At 44.7% G+C, this 27,116-nt stretch overlaps 1 protein-coding gene across 1 annotated transcript in view; it reads right to left on the bottom strand.

The window, feature by feature from the left end:
• The window catches only part of LOC122544400 (7SK snRNA methylphosphate capping enzyme-like), a 31,528-nt gene extending 17,881 nt beyond the window's left edge, over positions 1–13,647 (bottom strand). Inside the window, exons 1-2 of the mRNA XM_043683647.1 lie at positions 13,492–13,647; positions 1,693–1,816 (exon numbers count right to left, since the gene is read on the bottom strand). Coding sequence (XP_043539582.1) covers positions 1,693–1,816; positions 13,492–13,647 — 280 coding nt within the window. The remainder of the gene's footprint in view (positions 1–1,692; positions 1,817–13,491) is intronic.
• Positions 13,648–27,116: the final 13,469 nt, after the last annotated feature.

Genomic DNA, 27,116 nt, shown 5'->3' with positions numbered 1-27,116 from the left:
TAGGTACAACAACAATGATTTAGGGGTGGCAATACCATTTTTGATTTAGTGACAGTGAAGGAGCTGCAATATACTTGCAAAATCAAGATGGTGTGGAATTTAGAGGGAACTGAGCAGGTGAAAGTGCTCTCATGCATCTTGTCCTAGATGGTACTGGTCATGGGTTGAAATGACTTCCTGTATTACTGAGCAGCTAATGTATTTAATTGGCTGCAAAGTGTTGTGAGATGTGAAAAGTACCATATAAAACAAGTCTTTTGCTTTGAATTCTTTCTCAGGAAGTTGATATCACTGGGAAAGCCAATATTTTCTGCCTGTTCCTCGGTCCCCTTGAGAATGTAGATGGTTATGAGAGCTGCCTTCTCAAACCTCTGTAGTCTCTGTGGTGATCGTACTCAGTGAACTAGATGAGTTTTATTTTTATTGAGTTCAGTAGTTTTGATTATTTAAATCAACCTGTTCAGACATGTTATGACATGCCTCTGTAGTACTTGGGAATTGAACTTGGAGGTGGGGACACTACCACTGTAAATCACAAGAGCTCTTAGTTCAGTAGTTTTGTACTCAGCCTATGACTAATTTTAATTCCAAATATTAATGCAGTGATTAAATTGAAATTTCTTCTTGTAGGATTTGATTAAGTGTTGAGATTATAAATCCAGTAACAAAACCACCGTGTGGGCTAGTTAGCTAAAATTGGTTAGATTTTCAGCACGTGGTTGAGATTGAAACTGAAAGCACAGGTTTGATTCCTAGTCTGGCTCAAGTAGATTTAGGAGCTGACTCCTTGCCCTAACCCTGAGAGTTAAAGGCAATGGTACGCCACCACAGACAGAAGTATTGAATCTGCTCCACTGCCCTTTCTGACAATGCATTCCAGATCACAACTTGCCTGCATAACGAGAAATAACTTTCTCATCTACTGCCCTTAATTACTTTGGTACTTATTTCAAAATCTGTGTTCCCTGATTGCTGATGCTCTTGCCCCTGGAGACAGCTTAAAACCTTTTTAGAAAATTATGAATTTGCTGGATGTGGGCGTTGCTGGTGAGGCCAGCGTCTTTTTGCCCATCTGTTTGAGAAAGTGCTGGTCAGCTGCCTGCATTCTATGCGGTGAAGGTTCCCCAGTTTTTAGATGGAAACAGCACAGAACACAGACCCAAATGTTATAATTGTACCCACATCCACCACTTCTTCAGGAAGTTCATTCCAAACCACTCTGTTAAAAAAAAAAATGCCTCTCATGTCTTTTATAAATCTTTCCCCTCTTAGCTTAAAAAATTGTCCCCTTGTCTTGAAGTCCCGCATCATAGAGAAAAGACAATTACCAATAACTCTGTCTATATATCCTTCATTATTTTATAAACTTCTCTAAGATTCACTTTCAACTTCTACGCTGCAGTGAAAAAGTCCCAGCCTATTCAGCCTTTCTTGCCATGCCTGGGAAAATCTCTTCTGAACCGTCTCCACCTCTGCCAGAGCCATGCTATCTAGTCCTGGATTCCCTCTCTGTGACAAGTGGTTTATTCTGCCATTTGATCTAAGCACCAACTCTCATATCTCTACCCTCCCAGCTGTTCCCAAACACCACACATCATAAGAATATGCAACCATGTAAAGTAGGCCTTTTTAACCTGCTCTATCATTCAATAAAACCATGACTGATCTGACTGGGGCCTCAGCTGCACTTACCTGTCCGCACTAAATATGTACTCTTTGGCTGCATATTCACCAAGAGCTTATCTGACGCAACCTTTATATTTGATGACCCAGCCTTGACCGGTCTCTGGTGAAGAGGGCTCCACAGACTAATGACCTACTGAGAGCAAAAAAACACACTCATCTCCATTTTAAGTGGGAGATGCCTCATGTTCGACAGTTCCCCCTGATTCTCATCTCTTGCACACGGTGCAATGTTAAAAGAAATACTTTTCACTGTATCTTGGTACATGTGACAATGATACATCAAATCAAATCAAAATCTGTTTCTATCTACCATGACCTGGACTTTATTAATATTAAACATTTCTTTCATACCATTGTGTAATCTGCATTGTGCTAAAGAAAGACTCAATTTATCCAGTCTTGTTGCCTCTTTATATACCTTTGGAACAGCCAGTATCTGAGGGGAACACCCCTCCCTCACCAAAACAAGCTTTCACATCCTTCCCTTTTTATGAAGTCTAATGCACATGGTATGCCTGAGGTTGGACTGAACTTTAATGTATAAGTGATGACCTCTCACCCCGATGGAACGTAGAACTTCTTCAGGTATTTTTATTGCCTTTTCAGCCTATGGTTTGAATGTTCTTTGAACCTGTTCTTCAAATTTCCTGTACTCTGATTCTGCTTCCCTTCATATCACTGCTGTTTTATTTCACCAAAATATATTGCCTCATATTCATTGAAAGTGACTATTGTTGTGCAAAATCCCACAAAGCAGCAGCAGTGAGGTGATCAAACAGTTCCTATAGTATCATAGAATGGTTAAAGCTTGTTAAGGTGGCCGTTCAGCCCATCATGTTCAGGATATCTCTTGAAAGAGCAATCTAGCTCACAAGCCATATCCAAATCTCATAATAACCAAGAAAAATATCCCCTTCACCTTTTCCCTAGTGGCATGGGTGGCACGGTGGCTCAGTGGTTAGCACTGCTGCCTCACAGTGCCAGAGATGCAGGTTTGATTCCTGCCTCGGGTGACTGTGTGGAGTTTGCACATTCTTCCTGTGTCTGTGTGGGTTTCCTCCGGGTGCTCTGTTTTCCTCCTGCAATCCAATGATGTGGAGGTCAGGTGAATTAGCTATGTTAAATTGCCCATAGTGTTAGGTGCATTAGTCAGTGGTAAATATCGGGTAGGGGAATGCATCTGGGTGGGTTACTCTTTGGAGGGTTGGTGTGGACTTATTGGGCCAAAGGGCCTGTTTCCATATTGTAGGGATTTTAATCTAACCGACAGCAAGCCCTCTTTCTTTTAGTAGGTTCACATTTCCATTTAAATAAGACACAGTTGAATTTGCCTCTGCCAGCCTCTCAGAAATCCCATTCCAAGTTCTAGGCATTCACTGCATGAAAATAGGTTTTCCTTGTGTTGTCTATACTTCCTTTTCAATTTAGCCAAAATCTGCTAATTGAAACAAAGAAAATTCCAGCACAGGAACAGCCCCTTTGGCCCTCCAAGCCTGCACCGATTCAGACCCTCTATCTAAACCTGTCGCCTATTTTCTAAGGGTCTAAATTCCTCTGTCTCTGCCCATTCATGTACCTGTCGACGCTATCATGCCCACCTGTATCACCTCTGCTGGCAAAGCATTCCAGGCACTCACCACCCTCTGCATAAAGAACTTTGCAAGCATATTTCCCCTAAACCTTTCCCCTCTTTGAACTCGTGACCACTAGTGATTAGGGTCCCTGACTCTGTGAAAAAGCTTCTTGCTATCCAGCCTGTCTATACCTCTCATGATTTTGTAGATCTCAATCAGGTCCCCCCACAACCTTCATCCTTCTAATGAAAATAATCCTAATCTACTCAACTTCTCTTCATAGTTCGCGCCCTCCATACCAGCAACATCCTGGTGAACTACCTCTGCACCCTCTCCAAAGCATCCACATCCTTTTGGTAATGTGGTGACTAGAACTCCAAATATAGCTGAACCAAAGTCTTATACAACTGTAACAGGACATACCAACCTCTTGTACTCAATACCCCCTCCGATGAAGGAAAGCATGTCGTATGCCAATCAACGTTGTCACTTCCTTAAATAATTCTATCAAGTTGGTAGGACATGACCTCCCTGCTCAAAAAATGTTGCCTATCACTGATCAGCTCATTTTCTTCCAAATGGGAATAGATCCTATCCCTCAGTACCTACTCCAACAGTTCCCCAACCACTGACGACAGGCTTACCGGTCTATAATTACCTGTATTATCCCTGCTAACTTCTTAAACAAGGGGACAACATTAACAATTCTCCAGTCCTCCGGGACTTCACCCGTGTTCAAGGATGCTGCAAAAGTATCTGTTAAGGCCCCAGCTACTTCCTCTCTCACTTCCCTCATTAACCAGGGATAGATCCCATCCGGACCTGGGGACTTGACCACGTTAATGCCTTTTAGAATACCCAACACTTCCTCCCTCCTTATGCCAACTAGACCTAGAGTAATCAAACATCCATTCCTAACCAACATCCGTCATGTCCCTCTCCTTGGTGAATACCGATGCAAAGTACTTGTCAAGAATCTCATCCATTTCTTCTGACTCCACACATAACTTTCCTCCTTGAGTGTGTCAACCCTTTCTCTAGTTACCCTCTTGCTCCTTATGTATGAATAAAATGCTTTGGGATTTTCCTTAACCCTGTTTGCTAAAGATAGGCAGGGCAGGTGACTGAAGTGTGAATGGAGGAGCACTTTAGGGCCAGCGACAATAATTCTATTAAAATAGTGATGGAAAAAGATAGACCAGATCTAAAAGTTGAAGTTCTAAATTAGAGAAAGGCTAATTTTGATGGTATTAGGCAAGAACTTTCAAAAGCTGATTGGGAGCAGATGTTTGCATGTAAAGGGACGGCTGGAAAATGGGAAGCCTTCAGAAATGAGATAACAAGAGTCCAGAGACAGTATGTTTCTGTCAGGGTAAAAGGAAAGGCTGGTAGGTATAGGGAATGCTGGATAACTAAAGAAATTGAGGGTTTGGTTAAGAAAAAGGAGGAAGCATATGTCAGGATAGATCGAGTGAATCCTTAGAAGAGTATAAAGGCAATAGGAGCATACATAAGACAGAAATCAGGAGGTCAAAAAGGGCACATGAGATAGCTTTGGCAAATAGAATTAAGGAGAATCCAAAGGGTTTTTACAAATATATTAAGATCAAAAGGGTAACCAGGGAGAGAATAGGGCCCCTCAAACATCAGCAAGGCAGCCTTTCTGTGGAGCCACAGGAGATGAAGCAGATGCTTAGTGAGTATTTTACATCAGTATTTACTGTGGAAAACGACATGGAAGATATAGACTGTAGGGAAATAGATGGTGACATCTTGAAAAATGTCCATAATACAGAGGAGGAAGTGCTGGATGTCTTGAAACACATAAAAATGGATAAATCCCCAGGACCTGATTGGGTGTACCCTAGAACTCTGTGGGAAGCCAGGGAAGTGATTACTGGGAATTTTGCTGAGATATTTGTATCATCGATAGTCACAGATGAGATACCGGAAGACTGGAGGCTGGCTAACGTGGTGCCACTATTTAAGAAGGGTGGTAAGGACAAGCCAGAAAACTATAGTCCAGTGAGCCTGACGTCGGTGGTGGGCAAGTTGTTGGAGGGAATCCTGAGGGACAGGATGTACATGTATTTGAAAAGGCAAGGACTGATTAGGGATAGTCAACATGGCTTTGTGCATGGGAAATCATGTCTCACAAACTTGATTAAAAGTGTTTTGAAGAAGTAACAAAGAGGATTGATAAGGGCAGAGCGGTAGATGTGATCTATATGGACTTCAGTAAGGCATTTGACAAGGTTCAGCATGGGAGACTGGTTAGTAAGGTTATATCTCATGGAATACAGGGATAACTAGCCATTTGGATACAGAACAGGCTCAAAGCTAGAAGACAGAGGGTGGTGGTGGTGGAGAGTTGCTTTTCAGACTGGAGGTCTGTGACCAGTGGAATGCCACAAGATCGGTGCTGGGTCCACTACTTTTCGTCATTTATATAAATGATTTGGATGTGAGCTTAAGTGGTATAATTAATAAGTTTGCAGATGACACCAAAATTGGAGGTGTTGTGGACAGCAAAGAAGGTTACCTCAGATTACAACGGGATCTTGATCAGATGGGCCAATGGGCTGAAGAGTGGCAGATGAAGTTTAGATAAATGCGAGGTTTTGTATTTTGGGAAAGCAAACTTTAGCAGGACTTATACACTTAATGGTAATGTCCTAGCGAGTGTTGCTGAACAAAGAGACCTTGGAATGCAGGTTCATAGCTCCTTGAAAGTGGAGTCGCAGGTAGATAGGATAGTGAAGAAGTTATTTGGTATGCTTTCCTTTATTGGTCAGAGTATTGAGTACAGGAGTTGGGAGGTCATGTTGCGGCTGTATAGAACATTGGTTAGGCTGTGATGTTGTCAAACTTGAAAGGGTTCAGAAAAGATTTACAAGGATGTTGCCAGGGTTGGAGGATCTGAGCTACAGGGAGAGGCTGAACAGGCTGGGGCTGTTTTCCCTGGAGCGTCAGAGGCTGAGGGGTCACCTTATAGAGGTTTATAAAATCGTGAGGGGCATGGATAGGGTAAATAGACAAAGTCTTTTCCCTGGGGTCGGGGAGTCCAGAACTAGAGGGCATAGGTTTAGGATGAGAGGGGAAAGATATAAAAGAGACCTAAGGCGCAACCTTTTCATGCAGAGGGTGGTGCGTGTATGGAATGGGCTGTCATAGGAAATGGTGGAGGCTAGTACAATTGCAACATTTAAACGGCATCTGGATGGGTAGATGAATAGGAAGGGTTTGGAGGGATATGGGCTGGGAGCTGGCAGGTGGGACTAGATTGGGTTGGGATATCTGGTCAGCATGGACAGGTTGGACCGAAGGGTCTGTTTCCATGCTGTACCTCTCTATGACTCTATGAAATGGCTGTGGCATTACAGAGACATGACTGCCAGGGTATCAGGATCGGGAGCTGAATATACATACAATTAAATCAATAGTCAGACACAAAGTAGGGTCAGATGATGTAGAATCTGTGTGGTTAGCATTGAGGAACCGCAAAGGTAAAAAAACTATAGTTAGACTTACGTACAGGTCTCCAAACAGGAGCTGGGGCGCAAGATACATCAGGAGATAGAAAAGATGTGTAGGAAAGGCAAAGTTACAGTGATCATGGGGGATTTCAATATGCAGGTGGACTGGGAAAATCAGGTTAGTAGTGTATTTCAAGAAAAGGAATTTGTGGAATGTCTACAAGATAGCTTTTTGGAGCAGCTTGTGGTGGAGCCCACAAGGGAACAGGCAATACTGGATTTAGTGTTGTGCAATGAGGCAGACTTGATCAGTGAGCTCAAGGTGAAGGAACCCTTGGGAGGCAGTGATCAAAATATCCCTAACTATACCTCTTATGCTCATATCCAAATCATTTATATAAATGACGAAAAGTAATGGACCCAGCACCAATCCTTGTGGCACTCCACTGGTCACAAGCCTCCAGTCTGAAAAACAACCCTCCACCACCACCCTCTGTCTTCTACCTTTGAGCCAGTTCTGTCTCCAAATGGCTAGTTCTCCCTGTATTCCGTGAGATCTAACCTTGTTAACCAGTCTCACATGGGGAACCTTGTCGAACGCCTTACTGAAGTCCATATAGATCACATCTACCGCTTTGCCCTCATCAATCCTCTTTGTTACTTCTTCAAAAAACTCAATCAAGTTTATGAGACATGATTTCCCACGCACAAAGCCATGGTGAGGTGACTATCCCTAATCAGTCCTTGCCTTTCCAAATGTATGTCCTTGAAGGAAATACCTCAGGAGGTGGAGAAGTCAATGTTTCAGGTGTAAACCTTCTTCTGGACTGGGGGGTGGATGTAAGAGGAGCTGCAGATAAAGAGGGAGCGGTGCGGGAGGGGAGACAGGGTTGAGGTAGTGATAGGTGAACACAGGTAGAGAGTGCAACTGGTTGGTCGATTGGAGGAATGAATTCTGTTGGTAGCTGGAAGGAAGGGTTGGTCAGCAGAATGGAAGGTAGGGGAGAGGCTAGAAAGGGAGCCAGGAGATGGGGAGGGAGGTTATATGAAATTGGGGAACTCAATGTTGAGTCCTCCGGGCTGTAGGTATTGTTCCTCCGATTTGCGGTCTGATTCGCTGTGGCGATGGAGGAGGCCGCGTATGATCATGTCAGAGAGGGAGTTGGTGAGAGAATTAAAATGGTTGGTGACTGGGATGTCAGGTTGGCCCCTGCGGACCTGGCTGAGATGCTTGGCGAAACGTGCCCTGAGCTTACGTTTGGTCTCACCGATGTAGAGAAGATCACATGAGGAGCACTGGATACAAAGTAAACTAGGTTGTAGGAGAGGCAGGTGAACCTCTCTCTCTCCTGACAGGACAGTTTGGGGCCCTGGATGGAGGTGACTGGGGTGGTGTGCTGGCTGATTTTGCATCTTTTACATTGCAGGGGTAGATACATGGGCGTTCAGGGTGGTCAATGGGATATCTCAGCTGTGCTCGCAGGGGCCGTCCTGACCTCCCAGTCACCCCCATTTTAATTCCCCTCACCATTCCCTTTCTGACATGACCATCCTTGGCCTCCTCCATTGCCACAACGAATCAGACGCTCAAATTGGAGGAACAACACTTCAGCTTCCGCCTGGGCAGCCTACAGCCCAGAGGAATGAACTTTGAATTCTCGAATCTAAAATAACCTCCCTTCTCATCCCCTGGCTCCCAAGCCCCTCCCTTTCCCTTCCCTTCCATTCCTCTGATCAACCCTTCCTTCCAGTTACCAACCAGATTCATCCCTCCCATCAACCAACCAGGTCGTACCTGCTACCTGTGTTCACCTATCCCAACCTCACCACCCTACCTCCCCCCTTCCCCCACCCAACCTTGTATCTGCACCTCCCCCCAGTCCTGACGAAAGGTTACACCTGAAACATTGACTTCTCCACCTCCGGATGCTGCCTGGCGTGCTGTGTTCCTCCAGCCTTCTGCTTGTCTACCTTGGATTCCAGCATCTGCAGTTTTTTTTTGTCTCTCACCAATTTCGATCTGCACCACACGCTCATTTATCTTATTCCTTGTGCTGTGTGCACTCAGATATAACACTTTCAGTCATGTATTAACCGTCCCTCTTCTCATTGTAATTCGTTTGTCCATTATGCTTGAAGTTTGATTGCTAACCCTTTCCATACGCTCTGTCCTATTTGTGGCTGTGCTGGAGATTTTAATAACATCTCCTGAGTCCTGCACTCTTACCTCCTCCCCTAATTCGGGCTTTCTAATTTCCCCTATAACTGTGCCCCCCCCCCATTTAGTTTAAAGGCCTGTCCACAGCCCTAGTTATGCGATTCACTAGAACTCTGATCCCAGCACGGTTCAGATGAAGACCATCCCATTGGTCCCTCCTTCCCCAGTACTGGTGCCAATGTCCCACAAATTCAAACCCACACCAATCTCTGACCCACACGTTTACCTGCTGAATGGTATTGACCCTGTGCCAATTAGCTCGTGGTTCAGGTAGTAATCCAGACAATATTATTTTTTTAGTTCTGCTTTTTTAATTTCCCTCCGAGCTGTTCATACTCCCTTAGCAGAACCTCTGCCCTAGTTTTATCTACGTCATTGGTACATACGTGGACCACAACCACTGGATCTTTACCCTCCCACTCCAAATTCCTCTGCAGCCCAGATGAGCTATCCGGGGCCTGAGCACCAGGCAGGCAACACAGCCTCCGGGACTCTTGATCCTGGTCACAGAGAACAATGTCGATGCCTCTAACTATATTATCTCCAATCAAAACAACATTTCTCTTCCCCCTCCCCCCCCACTTGAATGGCTCCCTGCACCACCGTGCTGCGCTCAGTCGGCTCACTCTCCCTGCAGTCCCCATTCCCGTCCACGCAGGGAGCAAAACTCTTGAACCTGTTGGACAATGACGTGGGCTATGGCTCCTGCAAATCTACCTCCTGGATCCCTGCACCTGCCTCACTCACACATACACCCACCTGTCCCTGACCACTGGCTGAATTCAAGTTAGTTAGCCTAAGGGGTGTTACTGTCTCCTGAAGCAGCCAGGTAACTTTCCCTCTCCCTGATGTGTCTCAATGTTTGAAGCTCAGACTCTAGCTCATCGACCCTGAGCCAGAGTTCTTCTGGCAACCAACGTTTACCACAGACATGGTCACTGGGAACCACAATGGGGTCCACCAGCTCCCACATCATGCAGAAACAACACACCACCCGACCCTCCATTCTTATTAATTAGTTTTGAATTAGTGACGTGATTGACTCTTAACTGCCCTCTGAAATGGCCTGAGAAAGCCCTCAGTTCAAGAGGCAATTTAAGGACAGGCAAAAATGCTGGCCTCACTCAGTGATACCTACACCCCAAGCAAGGGAAAATAATCCAGAACATGGTAATCTCCTGAAATTTTAATACCTCACCTATCCCTTCAGGTGATTGATGGAAACCCATGGGATTTTTAAAAATATCTATTTCATTCTTTAAAAAATATACTTCATTCATAAAAATCATCTCTACATACAAAGACCACTGTTGGAATATTGCGTGCAATCCTGGTCTCCTTCCTATCAGAAACAGGCTGGGGCTGTTTTCCCTGGAGCGTCGGAGGTTGAGGGGTGACCTTATAGAGGTTTACAAAATTGTGAGGAGCATGGATAGGGTAAATAGACAAAGTCTTTTCCCTGGGGTGGGGGAGTCCAGAACTAGAGGGCATAGGTTTAGGGTAAGAGGGGAAAGATATAAAAGAGACCTAAGGGGCAACTTTTTCACACAGAAGGTGGTACGTATATGGAGCTGCCAGAGGAAGTGGTAGAGGCTGGTACAATTGCAACATTTAAGAGGCATTTGGATGGGTGTATGAATAGGAAGGGTTTGGAGGGATATGGGCTGGATGCTGGCAGGTGGGACTAGATTGGGTTGGGATATCTGGTCAGCATGGAGGAGTTGGACCAAAGGGTCTGCTTCCATGCTGTACATCTCTATGACAAAGGTTTTAAATTATTTCCATGTAGTCTTTATAGAAAAAATAAAAACAAACACAACGTTGGAATTTTGACATTTTTCAGCTCCTTTGCAGATGCAAAAGAATTTGGCAATTTTTACTTATGTAGGAAACCATTAATGTTTTTTTGGAGGCACCAAAAGGGTCTGACAATTGAACGGACCCTCATTAAACTTCAGCAGAAAGATCTCAGACAGTGGTCTTTCCTCACTGTGTCTTGGCACTAAGCTTCAGCACGTCCCTCAGCACATAGTCCTGGATGTGTCAGCCTGCAACTCGGTCAAGGTCAGCTCCTTATTCTGGAAGACCAACACGTTTCGGGCAGACCAAAGAGCATCTTTCACCAAGCTGATGGCTTTTGGGATGCAGTCAATGTTTACCTCAGAGTGTGTCACACTGTAGAGCACAGAGTCCTGCGTAACAGAGTTGCTCGGGATGAACTTCGACAAAAATCACTGTATCTCTCTCCATCTTTGCAAAGGCACACGCAAGAAGGCTATGAGTGAAAGCCTCTTCACCAGTGTAGCTGCTTTGAAGGCAGTGTGTGGTGGCACACCAAGACCATGTGTGCATGAAAGACCTGACAAGGCATGCCCTTCTCACCACCAGCCAAGCTGGGTCTTGGTGCTTGTTAGAAAGTTATAATAATGAAGCATTCTGCCGAATGGCTTTGACAGTCTGCTCAGGAACATCCCGACAGGGTGGAGTGTGTGTTTCTGGAAAAGCACAGCAGGTCAGGCAGCATCCGAGGAGCAGGAGAATCGACGTTTTGGGTCAGAACCCTTCATTCCTGATGAAGGGCTTTGGCCCGAAACGTCGATTCTCCTGCTCCTTGGATGCTGCCTGACCGGCTGTGCTTTTCCAGCAACACACTCTCAACTCTGATCTCAAGCATCTGCAGACCTCACTTTCTCCTAACATACTGACAGGGTCAACCCTCCTTTTCCCGCAGGGTCTCGAGAATGCTACATGTTGACCACTTCCTCGTGAACTTGTGGTCAAAGGTGTTTTACTTTGCAAGCTTTTCCACTGAAGGACAGATGATGCAGAATGGTCCAACAACTCGGAGCATTCCGCAGCACTGAGGCCTGACCCATCCTACACAACACCGGGGTCAGGTAAATCCTCAGTATGTAGTGGTGCTTGGTGTTTGTGTACCGATAGTCTACCCACAACTTGATGCAGTTGCACACAAAGGTGGCCATCAGAATTAAGGTGGCTTGGATATGTCCTTCCCTCCTTATCTGGTGATTTGTATTATGTGCCCCTGTGGATATAGTCCATCTTTGAAATCCAAATGAAATGGAAGATGGCTTGGGTGACTGCAGTAGTGCAGGATCGGGGAATAGACCAGATCTGTGCCACATGCAGCAACACCAACAGTGCCTCGATTTACCTTGGCTCCAGTTTGAACTAGTTGCAGATGCTCATGAGTCTGTGCACTGACAGTGGATCTGAGCAGAAAACAGTGACGTTGTCCATGTACAGGGTGGCTTTGACCTGCAGGCCTCCACTGCCTGGAATAGTAACCCCTCTCAGGTTCACATCCTTCCTGATGGAGTCAGCAAAAGACCATATACAACACACCTGACCACAGAGAGAGGGCAGCCTTGCCTGACTCCAAATCTCATCGGGAAGCTTTCTGATTCCCAACTGTTGATTGAGACTCCACTGATGGAACAGTCCATCTTCCGGAGCGACACTGGCACCATCTCCCACCTTTTCCTCCGCTACATCGATAACTGTATCAGCATCACCTCATGCTCCCACGAGGAGGTTGAACAGTTCATCAACTTCACAAACACCTTCCACCCTGATCTCAAGTTCACCTGGACCATCTCAGACACCCCATCTCCTTCCTGGACCTCTCCACCTCCACCTCTAGCAACTGACTCAACATGGACATCTACTTCAAACTCACCAACTCCCACAGCTACCTGGACTACACCTCCTCCAACTCTCCCTCCTGAAATAAAAATCCCTTACTCCCAATTCTTCCGCCGTATCTGGTCCCAGGAGGAACAATTCCACTCCAGGACATCCCAGATGGGCTCCGAATTCAAGGACCACAATTTCTCCTCCCACATAATCAACAATGCCCTCCAAAGCATCTCCTCCACTTCCCGCACCTCTGCCCTTGAACTCTAGCCCTCCAACCACAACAAGGATAGAACTTTCCTGGTCCTCACCTTCCACCCCACTAATCTTCGGGTACAGCTCATCATCGTCTGCTATGTCTGTTGGTGATCATACCCCTGAGAAATGCAAAGCTCTCAGAGATTGTCCAGCCCGGTACAGCACAGGGTTGGTGGGGGTGAATCATTGATCCTAGACCCAGTTGGCGATGTCCTGAGACAGCATTTTGCATTCAGCAGTGAGACTGGTCACCAATTTGTCATTTCTTCCTTCTCCCCCTTTCCCTTGTAGGTGAGGGTCATGATGCCTTTCCTTATGGATTCGTGCATGTAACTGGCCAGAAGCATGCTGCCCAGCACCTTCAGTAGGTCATAGCCACAGAGCTGAATACAACTCAGCCAGTAAGCTATCACTTCTGGGAGTTTTACTCCTCCCAAAGAACTTGAGGGTTTTGGTCAGCACAGGGAAGGATAACAGCTGGTCCAGCCTCTCCCGTGTGCTGACGTCTAAAACCTCCATGATAGAGGACAGGAACGACTGGGTGGCCTGTGGGCTTTCTATCATACAGTCTGGCATAAAAGGATTTGCTGACCCACAGGATGTCAGGTTGAGATGACATTACCGAACCATCTGTTTCCTTCAGGCTGCTGATCACAGAACTCTCCCTGTGCACATTCTGTCCATGGTATGGACTCTGTACCTCAAAGACCTCCATGGCAAAGAGTGAGGCTTGCTGGCTCTTCAACTCGTGGAGATTCTCCATGACATCGAAGCCCATTGTCTGCAGCAGGAGTAAATGCTGCTTGCTTTTCTGGAGTTTTGACAATTTTGCCCATCTCTCTCTCTCTCTCACACACATAACTTCTGCATACCTTTGAGGATGAAGAGCCTCTTGATATTCCCCTTGATTGTGTTCCCCCGGACGGTTTCCCACATGTCCACTGAAGACTCAGATAGGGGTTTCACATACTTCAACATTTATAATCCCTTTTGAGCTCCTCAATGCGTTCCGGGGTCAAATATTTCGCATTCAGCTTCCACCTACCCTTGCCATCCTGTAGATAGAATATAGAACATAGAAAAGTACAGCACAGAACAGGCCCTTTGGCCCACGATGTTGTGCCGAGATTTAATCCTAGTGTAAAATATAGTAACTTAACCTACGCACCCTTCAACTCACTGCTATCCATATGCATGTCCAGCAGTCGCTTTAATGTCCCCAAGGACTCTGCTTCCACCACCACCACTGGCAACACATTCCATGCATTCACAACTCTCTGCGTAAAGAATCTACCTCTGACGTCTCCTTTATACCTTCCTCCTAATATCTTAAAACAATGGCTTCTCATACTAGTTAATCCTGCCCTGGGGAAAAGTCTCTGGCTATTGACTCTATCTATTCCTCTCATAATTTTGTATACCTCGATCAGGTCTCCTCTCTTCCTCCTCCTCTCCAGAGAGAAAAGTCCGAGTTTATTCAACCTTTCTTCATAAGGCAAGCCCTCCAGTCCAGGCAGCATCCTTGTAAATCCTTCTTTGCACCCTCTCCAAAGCCTCTGTATCATTCCTATAGTAGGGCGACCAGAACTGGACACAATATTCCAAGTGTGGTCTCACCAGAGTTTTGTAGAGGTGCAGCAAAACGTCATGACTCTTAAACTCGATCCCCCTGCTAATGAAAGACAAAACACTATATGCTTTCTTAACAACCCTATCCATTTGGGTGGCAACTTTGAGGGATCTATGTACTTGCACACCCAGGTCTTTCTGTTCCTCCACATTGCCAAGAACCCTGTCTTTAATCCTATATTCAGCATTAGAGATCGACCTTCCAAAATGCATTACTTCACACTTATCCAGGTTGAACTCCATCTGCTATTTCTCAGCCCGGCTAAACTGTCCTCCAGGCTTCCATCTACAACCACTCTCTGCCTTCTGTCAGCCAGCCAATTCTGAATCCAGATAGCCAAATCTCCCTGTATCCCATACTTCCTGACTTTATGAATGAGCCTACCATGGGGAACCCTATCAAATGCCACGCTGAAGTCCATATACACCACATCCACTGCTCGACCATTGTTGACCTGTCTTGACACCTCCTCGAAGAACTCAATAAGATTAGTGAGGCATGACCTGCCCTTCACAAAGACATGCTGACTGCCTTTAATCACACTATGCTTTGCCAAATAGTCATAAATCCTATCCCTCAGAATTCTTTCCAAACTCTGCTGACCACAGACGTAAGACTGACTGTCTGTAATTGCCAGGGATTTCCCTATTACCCTTCTTGAAAAGAGGAACAACATTTGCCTCCTTCCAATCCTCCAGTACGAGGACTCTCTGTGGAGAGTGAGGAGGCAAATATCTTCACCAGAGGCTTAGCAACCTCCTTTCTTGTTTCCTGGAGCAGCCTGGGATAAATCTGGTCTGGCCCTGGGGACTTATCAATCTTAATGTTTTCTAAAATTTCGAGCACATCAATTTCATCATTCTTGATCTGGTCAAGACTGTATCCTAGCTCCTCTAAGTTTTCATTTATAACAAATTCCCTTTCCTTGGTGAAAACCGAAGGAAAAAAACTCATTTAGGGCTTCCCCTATCTGCTCAGACTCCACGCACAAGTTCCCTCAGCTATCCCTGATTGGCCCTACCTTCTTCCTGATCATTCTCTTATTCCTCACGTATGAGTAAAGTGCTTTGGGTTCTCCCTAATTCTTCTTGCCAAGCCTTTTTCGTGTCCCCTCCTGGCTCTCCACAGTCCATTTCTGAGCTCCTTTCTAGCAAGCCTATAATCCTCTAAAGCTGTGCTAGATCCTTGCTTCCTCCACCTTACATATGCTGCCTTCTTCCTTTTGACGAGAAGTTCCTCTGTTCTTGTCATCCAAAGTTCCTTAATCTTACCCCTTCTTAACTGTCTCAGAGGATCAAATTTGTGCATCATTCGCAACAACTGCTCCTTAAATAGTCTCCACATGTCTGCTGTGCCCTTTCTATGGAAGGATTGCTCCCAGTCTGTATTTCCCAACTCCTGTCTGATAGCGTCATAATTTCCTATTCCCCAATTAAATATCTTCCCTCGGTAACTGCTCCTTTCACTCTCCAAGGTTATGCTAATGTGAGGCAGTTGTGATCACTTTCACCAAAGTGCTGACACCTGTCCTGGCTCGTTGCCGAGCACCAAGTCCAAACTGGCCTCTCCCCTCGTCGGCCTGTTTACATACTGAGCAAGGAAACCCTCCTGAACACACCTGACAAAACGGCTCCATCCAAACCATCTGCACTTAGGAGGTTCCAGTAGATATTGGGAAAGTTGAAATCACCCATAACAACAACCCTGCTACTTTTGCATTTTTCCAGAATCTGCCCACCTATGAGATCTTCAATCTCCCTACTGCTATTAGGTGGTCTGTAGAAAACCCCCCAATATGGTGGCTGCTCCCTTCCTGTTCCTAACATCCACCCATAGTGACTCAGTAGACAAACCTTCCTCAACAACCTTTGTTTCTGTAGCTGTGATGCACTCTCTGATTAGCAATGTTACACCCCCTCCTCTTTTTCCACCCTCCCTGTTCTTTTTAAATGTTCTGAACCCTGGAAGATCTAGCAACCATTCCTGCCCCTGTGAAACCCATCTCTCCGTTATGGCCACAACATCGTAGCCCCAATCAACGACGATTGGTCATCAGGAGTCATGGAGTCATACAGCATAGAAACAGACCCTTCGGCCCAACTCATCCATACTGACCAGGCTTCCTGAACTGAATTAGTCCGCTGTAGTTTCTCATTTATATAAACGACTTGGATGAGAATTTCAGGGGAATGGTTAGTAAAGTTTGTGCATGACACCAAACTTGGTGGTACAGTTGACAGTGAAGAAGGTTATCTAAGATTACAAAGAGATCTTGATCAATTGGGCCAATGGCCTGAGGAGTGGCAGATGGAGTTTTCGGATAAATGCAAGGTATTGTTTTTTGGTAAAATAAACAAGGGCAGGACTTGTCCAGTTAATGGTAGGACCCTGGGTAGTGTTGTTGAACAGAGAGACCTAGAGGTTTGGGTACATAGTTCTTTTAAAATTGCTTCACAGGTAGACAGAGTAGTTAAAAATACATTTAGCACACTTGCCTTTATTACTAGAGAAGATAGGGTTGTTCTTCTCAATGCAAGGAAAGGTTAAGAGGATACTTAATTCAGGAATTCAACACAATGAAGAGTAAGGTAAGGTAAGCAAGGGTAAACTGTCTCCAATGGCAGTAGGTGTTGGTAACCAAAGAGACGTACCAATCACCTTTGTCATTCTCTTTTTAAAGAAGAGAAGGAAGGTGATTGGCAGAAGGACTAGAAGGGGAGGAGATGAGGAGAAGCCAGTGAGTTGTTGAGATTGGGACTGCGCTAGATGAAAGGATGGTAGAGCCACATCCAGTAACATCGCTTGGGGAATTTTGATGAATTCTTGAGGAAGAAATATTCACTGGATTATGGTGGGGCGTGAGTAGGGAGTAGGACTAATTTATGTTATTATTTCACTTGATGTGTGCGTCACTGGCAAATGGTTTCCTCTCCCTAATTACTCTTGAACGGAACGTTTGTAATGTCATTTCAGACAGCAGTTAAGAGATATGTGACTCCAGACCCCACAGACCCTCCCCCCACCACTGTGGGCCACATGTAGGCCAGACCAGGTAAGGATAACTGAATTCCTTCCTGAAAGAGCATAAATGAGCCAGATGGGTTTTTACAACAATTAATAATAATTTTTGTGGTCACCATCCTGAGATTAACCTGAGATCGGCCCATCAAATTGTTCGATTTAAATTCCATCATCTGTTATTTGAATCTATGTGCCCCCAAAGCATTGTTACTCCAGTGACAGTTTCACTTTGCGAATATCTTCATTTGATCAACAGTACTCACTCATTTTCCAATTCCTGAGGGGCTCATTACCGAACCAGATGGTTCTTTTTATGACTATCAATGATGGTTTCATGGCAGCAATATTGGATTAACCTGCCAGTCAAGATTTTTTTTAAAAAAATTAAATTTAAGAGCCAAATTGGATAGCTCTTTTCAAATGCACCAAATGTCCCTCCTGTCTCATCCAAAAGATGGCATCTCTTACAGTACAGCACTCCCTCAACAGCACAATGGAGTGTCAGCCCATCTTGTTATACTCAGTGCCTGGAGTGGGACTCAAAGTTACAGCCTTCTAACTCAGAGGCACAATGTTACCCACTGAGATACAGCTGACGCCTCATTTAGTACAGGGCTGGATGTATTGTATGTAACAAATCGTGATTTTGTTTTCAGATGCTGTCAGCAGAGTTGTCTGTCTGTCAAATGTATCCTTCCATGGCAAGCCAGTACTGTATTATTGGAATTGAACAGCCTGCCTGTTGCTTAATGTTTTACACAGCAGTGATAAAACAGTGGCTATCTGATGGGGAAATGGTGCTATCCCTGGGGTGGGGGTGTTCAGAACTGGAGGGCATATGTTTTAATGTGAGAGGGGAAAGATATAAAAGAGACCTAAGGGGCAACTTTTTCACACAGCGGGTGGTGCGTGTATGGAATGAGCTGCCAGAGGATGTGCTGGAGGCTGGTACAATTGCAACATTTAAGAGGCATTTGGATAGGTATATGAATAGGAAGGGTTTGGAGGGATATGGGCCGGGTGCTGGCAGGTGGGACTAGATTGGGTTGGGATATCTGGTTGGCTTGGTGGGTTGGGCCAAAGGGTCTGTTTCCGTGCTGTACATCTCTATGACTCTATGACTTTATAACTTTCATATGTGGTAGAGGAGCAGTTGTGAGGAAGGGTCACTCGACCTGAAACGTTAACTCCGATATCTCTCCACAGACGCTGCCAGAGCTGCTGAACTTTTCCAGCAATTTTTGTTTTTGTTTCTGATTTACAGCACCCGCAGTTCTTTCGGTTTTTAAACTGCCATCTTTACCTGGTCTGGCCTACACATGACTCCAAACCCACCGCGATGTGGTTGACTCGTCATTGTCTGCTGGACAATTAGGGATGGGCAATATGGCTGGCCTAGCCAGTGATGCCCTCATCCTGTGGATAAATCAAAAAAACACAACATGCGTGACACTGAGGAAGGCCAGTGTTTGCATACATCTGTAAGTGCTCCTGAACTGAGTGGCTCATAGATTGTTTAAGTACAGTAGAAGTGCAAAGAGAGTTGTGGGTTTAGGTACATAGATCTTTAAGATGCCACAGGTGCAGAAAATAAATGAACCAGATGGGTTTTCCCAGAAACCAGCAATGGATTCACAGTCATTATTAGACTCTTAATTTCAGATTTTTATCGAATTCAAATTCCACCCTCTGCCGTAGGAGGATTCAAACCTAGAACATTGCCTGGATTTCTGGATTAAACAGTTATTAGCGATAGTACCACTAGGCTATCAACTCCAAGAATAAAGGGTGAAAATATTAGCTTGTCCATTCCATTTTGGGTTGGAGGACCAATTCGTGTTCAAAGTTTGGATGAGGAATAAACCTGAGGTCTTTGCCATGGTGTAAACTGTAAATTTCAATGAAAAGAAACCTCACAGGTACACTTCACAATCATCTACGCCACCTGATAAAACCAAAACCATGGTATGGACAACAATGTCTGTAGTTCTTAAAGTCACTGTATCACAACTCATGCATTTTAGGGGAATAACCTTTCGTTGTAGGAGTTAAATTGATGAATGGATCTGTTTCCGGGCTGTATAGCCCAATGACTCTGGGATAATCTGCCAGTTTATCAGACCATAAGACTGAGGAGTAGGATGGAGGCCATTCAGCCCATTGAGTCTCCTTCACCACTCAATGAAATCATGGGTCTGATTTGATTATCCGCAACTCCACTTTGCTGTCTTCTTCCCCCCTAAGCCTGGGGTCTCTCACTGATTAAACGTCTGTCTGTTTCAGCCTTGAATGTACTCAATGATCCAGCCTCGACAACCCTCTGCGGTATTAAATTACACAAATTCACTACCTTCTGAGTTTATGAATGTGCTCCTGTAATTTGCTGTAGAGAGAGCTATATTTAGAGATGTAATCGTAGAGACACAGGTTCTGTGGACACCAGTTCAAATCACAGCACAGCAGTTAGTGGAATTTAAAATTAAATTGAGAGATCTAGAATTGAAACTGAGTCTCTGTGACCATAATACTAGTACTGATTGTCTTAAGTACCCACTAACATCCTTCAGGGAAGGAAATCTGCCATCCTTACCCATTGTGGCCTACATGTGAGTACAGAGCCACAGCATCGTGGGAGATTCTTAATTGCCTTCTGAAATGGCCGTAGTAAGCCAAGGGATGACTTAAATCTAGATTTCGATTTAGACTTTCATGTCATGTGTATTCAAGTACAAAAGCATAGGAATACAGTGAAAACATAGAACATAGAAATGTACAACACAGAACAGGCCCTTTGGCCCACGATATTGTGCTGAGGTTTAATCCTAATGTAAATTAAAATAACTTAACCTACACACCCCTCAACTCACTGCTATCCATGTGCATGTCCAGCAGTCACTTAAATGTCCCTAGTGACTCTGCTTCCACCACCACTGGCAACGCATTCCATGCATTCACAACTCCCTGCATAAAGAACTTACCTCTGACATCCCCTCTATACCTTTCTCCTAATATTTTAAAATTGTGACCTCTTGTACCAGTCAATCCTGCCCTGGGGAAAAATCTCTGGCTATTGACTCTATCTATTCCTCTCATTATTTTGCACACCTCTATCAGGTCTCCTCTCTTCCTCCTTCTCTCCAGAGAGAAAAGTCCAAGCTTATTCAATCTTTCTTCATAAGGCAAGCCCTCCAAGTCCAGGCAGCATCCTGGTAAACCTTCTTTGCACCCTCTACAAAGCCCCTGTATCTTTCCTATAGTAGAGCGACCAGAAGAGATTTCAATGTCGCCACACAAGGTACCATCTTAGGTTTAAGTACCCAGGTACAAGTTAGACATTACAATCACTCTTAGTATTAAGTTGAAAAGTAAAGAAATACATTTTAAAATGTATTAGAGTCTTCCTTAAGCGCTTAGCCATACTGGGACCGAACTTCCTGCAAGGGCTCGATCTCCTCTGCTTTAGCATGCTTTCCCCGTGCTGGCTTGATCTCCCCTGCTTTTGTCATCACTGCAGATGTTTGGGGAACCTCCATAGCCACATTGGAATTGCTTTTGGGATCCCAGACTGCCAAATTCTTTCAGCCACTGCCACACACACCAGACCACCAAAGCCCCGATCTAGGTGCTGTCAGGCCTTGCCTTCTGTCCGCGTGCCGGGCCTTGGGAACTCAACGAATGATGGATAGTCTTGCGCAGGAACACTCAAATGCCAAGAAAGAAAGCAAAGGATGTCATATCTTACAAATGTAACTTAGTTCCTAACGGTGTGCCACAGTGTGCTTGCTTTTTACTGTTTTGATTCATGATTTAGATGCTGATATTGAGAGCACGATCTGCAATTGTTTCTCTCGATTCATAGAAGGAGGCCATTCAACCCATTGTGTCTGTATTGGCTCCCAAAAGTGTTACCCAGGTAGTCCAATTCTCAAGCCTTATGCAATCCACCTCCAACACTCTCCGAGTAAGCGCATTCCAAATCCTGACAGCTTGCTGAGGATAACTTGGTTTCATTCCCAGAGGTGGCTGGGGAATTGGAGGCTTCTGGGGAAGGGCTGGAGAAATGGGGCTAATTGGCATCCACCTGGGGGAGAATCTCACCTGGACCCTCAACCCCAGCTCCATGGCCAAGAAAGTTCAGCACCGTCTCTACTTTCTGTGTAGGGCGAGGAAAGCCCATCTCCCACCCCCCTACCCCAAACCCCTCCTCACCACATTCTACAAGAGGGTCCATCCTGAGCTGCTGCATCATTACCTGGTTCTCGGATGGTAAGACCCTACGATGGATAGTGAGGACGGCTGAGAGGATCATCGGGGTCTCTCTCCCCTCCATTACAGACATTTACACCACACGCTGCATCCGAAAGGCTAAGAGCACTGTGGAAGAGCCCACACACCCCTCACTCAAACTCTCCTCCCTCCTGCCATCTGGCAGAAGATACCGGAGCATTCGGTCTCTCACGTCCAGACTGTGCAACAGTTTCTTCCCCCAAGTCATCAGGCTCCTTAACACTGTATGATCGGACTCTTTCCCATCTGAAATTCTTTGCTTGACTTCAATTGCTGCTGGAAAAATGTCTATTATTTATTATTCTTGTATTACACTGTAACTTGTGTGTTTCGCACTTCTTATTCACTTTAGATTAGATTAGATTCCCTACAGTGTGGAAACAGGCCCTTCAGCCCAACAAGTCCACACCGACCCTCCGAAGACTAACCCACCCAGACCCATTTCCCTCTGACTAATGCACCATAACGCTATGGGGAATTTAAGCACGGCCAATTCACCCTGACCTGCACATTTTTTCTCTGCATTTTTCTTTTGTTAAATTTTGGTTATTATTTATTTAAGATTTAATTGTATATCAATGTTTGTACTTGAGAGTTTTTTTTATTTTTGTAAACTTGTAAAAATGTTAAATTTCCAATAAAAATATCTATATAAAAAAAACTGTATGATCAAACTCTATTCCATCTGAAATTCTTTGCATGACTTCGGATTGCTACTAGAACAATGTTTTATTAATTATCATTCATTTATTACACTGTAATTTATTCACCACTGTGCCTATTGTCAGGAATTACTCTGCTGTCTTGTGTGTTTTGCACTTTGCACTTTATGCTGCCCTGTGTCTGATCGTGTAGTTTGTGCTGTCCATGTAGCACCTTGGTCCTGGAGGAACGCTGTCTCGTGTTTACTGTATCAGTTGTATATGGTGCAAATGACAAATAAATCTACTCTTGACTTGACTAATTGCTGGACTAATGAAATGGGTAAGATACTTAATGGCGAAAAGTTGGACAGATTGGGCTTGTATCTCGTGGAGTTTAGAAGGAAGAGAGATGACGTGACCAAAACCATGAAGGTCCTGAGGTGTCTAGATGGAATAGACATGGTGAGGGTGCATGCTGTTGTAGAAGAATCTAGAATTAGGGCTCACTGTTTCAAAATAAGGGGTCACCCTTTCAAGACAGAGGTGAGGAACATCTTGTTTCTTACAGAGGGTTATATATCTTTGGAACTCCTTCCTCAAAATGCAGTGGAAGCAGATTCCTTGAATATTTTAGTGGCAGAGGTGAATAGTAAGGGGGTGAAAGGTTATTGGAGCTAGACGGGAATACAGAGTAATCAGATCAACCATTGAATGGCAGTGCAGGCTTGAGAGGCCTCAGTCTGCTCCTAATTAGTATGACTATATGTTTTTATTTTATTTGATTTATTGGGGTCACATGCTCCTAAGTACAGTGAAAAGTTTTATTTTGTGAGCAGCAGTGAAGGCAGATCATAGCAAACAAGGACATACAGAACACAGAGTCCTTAGATAGAGCGAGGCAAACAAGGTTAGATAGAGCGAGGCAAACAAGGTTAGATAGAGCGAGGCTGCACAGGAGGGCCATGAAGCAAGATCAACATTATTTGAAGTTAGAGAGGTGCCTTCAGCAGTTTAGTAACAGCGGGGAAGAAGCTGTTCTTGAACCTGTTGGCACGTGTGTTCAGGCTCCTGTAACTTCTGTCTGATGGAAGAGGTTGTGGGAAAGCATTCCCGGGTTTGGAGGAGTCTTTGATGATGTTGGCAGCCTTTCTGAGGCTATGAGAAGTGTAGATGGAGTCCGTGGATGGAAAGTTCACTTCCGTGATGGTCTTTGCTGTGCGAATAACCTTCTGTAGTCTCTTGCGGTCCTGGGGGGAGCAGGTGAGGGTCTATATATGTGTTCAGAGGGATGCGGCCAATGTTGGTGGGAGCAGAGCTGAAGGATCGTGAAGTAGTTTAAAGGGATAGGGTCAGCGTTCAGGATATGAGGTATTCTCATCGGGATGCTTGCTCCTGAGGGAGCAGGTCTATGATTAAAAGCGGATGCAGTCAGTATTAAGGAGTGGAAATTATAGGGATTATGGTGTAGGGTCAGCGTTAAGGGGATGGGGTCTTGATCCTCTGGACATGAGCTCCCAGGTGTGGGCCAGTTTGAATGGGGTGGAAATTATGGTTAAAATGGGCAGGGCCAGAACTAAGAGGTGGGGTTTATAGTAATGAGCCTTATGTTGTTATGGAGATTATTACGATGATTACAGTACAGGACCTCATGATACTATGAGGATTATGGTAAAGGTTTGTATGGCATAATAGGGATTACTATATGGATAATGGTAAAGGGCCTGTTTGGGTATTATAAGGAATTTTCTGAGGATTATGGGAAAGGATTAGAGTTATAGGGGTTATTTTGAGGATTATGGTAGAGAGTCAATGTTCAGTGTATTATTTGGAAGATTACAGTAGAAGGTTGGTGTTAAAGAGATTATTTTGAGGGTTATGATAGATTGTCAGTGCTAAAGGGACTATTCTGAGGATTACAGTAGAAGGTTAGCACAAACAGGATTATTCTGAGGGGTATGGTAGATTGGCAACACTGAAGTGATTACTCTGAGGATTATGGTAGAGGGTTAGCTCTGATGGAATTATTCTGAGGATTATGGTAGAAGGTCAGCGCTAAAGTGATTTTTCTAAGGATTACAGTAGAGAGTTAGCACTAAAGTTATTACTCTGTGGATTACAGTAGAGAGTTAGCACTAAAATGGTTATTCTGAGGATTACAGTTGGGGGTTAGCGCTAAGGGGATCATTCTGAGGATTATGGGGGAGGGTTCGTTCTCAGGGGATTATTCTGAGGATTACGGTAGAGGGTGAGCACTGAGAGCACCATTCTGAGGATTATGGTAATGGGTTCGCCCTAAATTGATTATTCTAAGGATTACGGAAGAGGGTCAGCACTAAGGGGATTATTCTGAAGATTATGGTAGAGCGTCAGTGTTAAAGGGATTATTCTCAGGATTATGGTAGAGGGTTAGTGCTAAGGGGATTATTCTGAGGATTACGGTAGAGGGTTAGCACTGAGGGGACTATTCTGAGGATTATGGTAGAAGGTTAGCATGAAAGGGATTATTCTAAGGATTACAGTAAAGGGTTCACGCTAAGGGGTTTATTCTGAGGATTACGGTAGAGGGTTAGTGCTAAAGGGATTATTCTGAGAATTACGGTAGAGGGTTAGCACTGAGGGGACTATTCTGAGGATTATGGTAGAAAGGTAGCACGAAAGGGATTATTCTAAGGATTACAGTAGAGGGTTCATGCTCGCAGGTTTATTCCAAGGATTATGGTTGAGGGTAAATGCTAAGGGGATTATTTTGAGGATTATGGTAAAGGATAAACGCTGAGGGGATTATTCTGAGGATTACAATACAGGGTCAGTGTTAAAGAGGTTATTCTAAGGATTACAGTAGAGGGATAGCACTGAAGGAATTGCAGAGGAACCTCGATTATCCAAACATCAATTATCCAGATTTCGGATGATCTGAACAAGATCTCAAGGTCATGATGCTCAGGTAAACTACCATTTGAACATTCGATTATTAAACATTCGATTATCTGAACAAAATACATCCTGCCTGTATCATTAAGATAATCGAAGTTCCTCTGTGTTCTGTGGATTATGGTAGAGGGTTCATGCTATGGGAAATATTCTAAGGATTACGGTAGAGGGTTCGCATGAAGGAGATTATTCTGAGGATTATGGTAGCAGGTCAGCGTTAAAGGGATTATTCTAAGGATTATCATGATGTGGAGGAGTTGATATTGGACTGGGGTGGACAAAGTTAAAAATCAGGTCATCAACCACCTGATGAAGGAGCAGCGCTCTGAAAGCTAGTGCTTCCAAATAAACCTGTTGGACTATAACCTGGTGATTTTTAACTTTGTCCAAGGATTACAGTAGAGGGTTACCGCTAAAGGGATTATTCTAAAGATTGCAGTAGAGGGTTAACTCTAAAGGGATTAGAGTAAGGATTACAGTAGAAGGTTAATGCTAAAGGGATTAGATAAACGACAGTGTGGAAACAGGCCATTTGACCCAACAAGTCCACACCAATCCTCCAAAGAGTTACCCACCCACACCCTATATTTATGCCTGATTAATGCACCTAACACTTTGGGCAATTTCACATGCCCAATTCACCCTAATTTGCACATCTTTGGACTGTGGGAGGAAACCCATGCAGACACGGGGAGAATGTGCAAACTCCACACAGACAGTTGGCCCAGGGCTGGAATCGAACCTGGGACCCTGGTGCTGTGAGGCAGCAGTGCTAACCACTGAGCCACTATGCCACTCTAATTCTAAGGATTATTCTAAGGATTACGGTAGAGGGTTTGTGTTAACGGGATTATTCTGAGGATTATGGTATAAAGTCGGTCCTGAGGGATTTATTCTGTGGATTACGGTAATGGGTCTGCGCTAATGGGATTATTCTGAGGACTGCGGTAGAATAAATCCCTCATCGTTGACGGATTCATTCTGAGGATTGCGGTAGAGGTCTGCGCTAGAGGGATTGTTCTGAGGATTGCAGTAAGAGGGTCAGCATTAAGGGATTATTCTGAAGATTATGGTAGAAAGTCAGTCCTGAGGGATTTATTCTGAGGATTATAGTAGAAGGTCAGCGTTGATGGAATTATTCTGGGGATTGCGGTAGATAGTCAGCACTGAGGGGATTATTCTGAGTATTACAGTAGAAGGTCAGCACACAGTCACAGAGATGTACAGCATGGAAACAGACCCTTCAGTCCAACCTGTCCATGCCGACCAGATATCCCAACCCAATCTAGTCCCACCTGCCAGCACCCGACCCATATCCCTCCAAACCCTTCCTCACTGAGGGATTTATTCTGAGGATTACGGTAGTAAATTATCGCAGAAGGACTTATTCAGAGGATTGTGGTAGAGGGTCAGCACAATGGAGATTATTCTGAGATTTACGGTAGAGTGTCAGTGCTAAAGAGATTATTCTGGGGATTATGGTAGAAGGGATGTGTGGAACAGTCCATCTTCCGCAGCTACACTGGCACCACCCCCCACCTTTTCCTCCGCTACATCGATGACTGTATCGGTGCTACCTCGTGCTCCCACGAGGAGGTCGAACAGTTCATCCACTTTACGAACACCTTCCACCCCGACCTCAAGTTTACCTGGACCATCTCAGACTCCTCCTTCCCCTTCCTAGACCTCTCCATTTCTACCTCGGACGACCGAATCAACACGGACGTTTACTAT

The sequence above is a fragment of the Chiloscyllium plagiosum genome, chromosome 48 (genome assembly GCF_004010195.1).
Source record: "Chiloscyllium plagiosum isolate BGI_BamShark_2017 chromosome 48, ASM401019v2, whole genome shotgun sequence".
NCBI classification, from domain to species: Eukaryota; Metazoa; Chordata; class Chondrichthyes; order Orectolobiformes; family Hemiscylliidae; genus Chiloscyllium; species Chiloscyllium plagiosum.
Note: the sequence above shows the minus strand (reverse complement) of the source record. Positions and strands in the feature narration are given on the sequence as shown.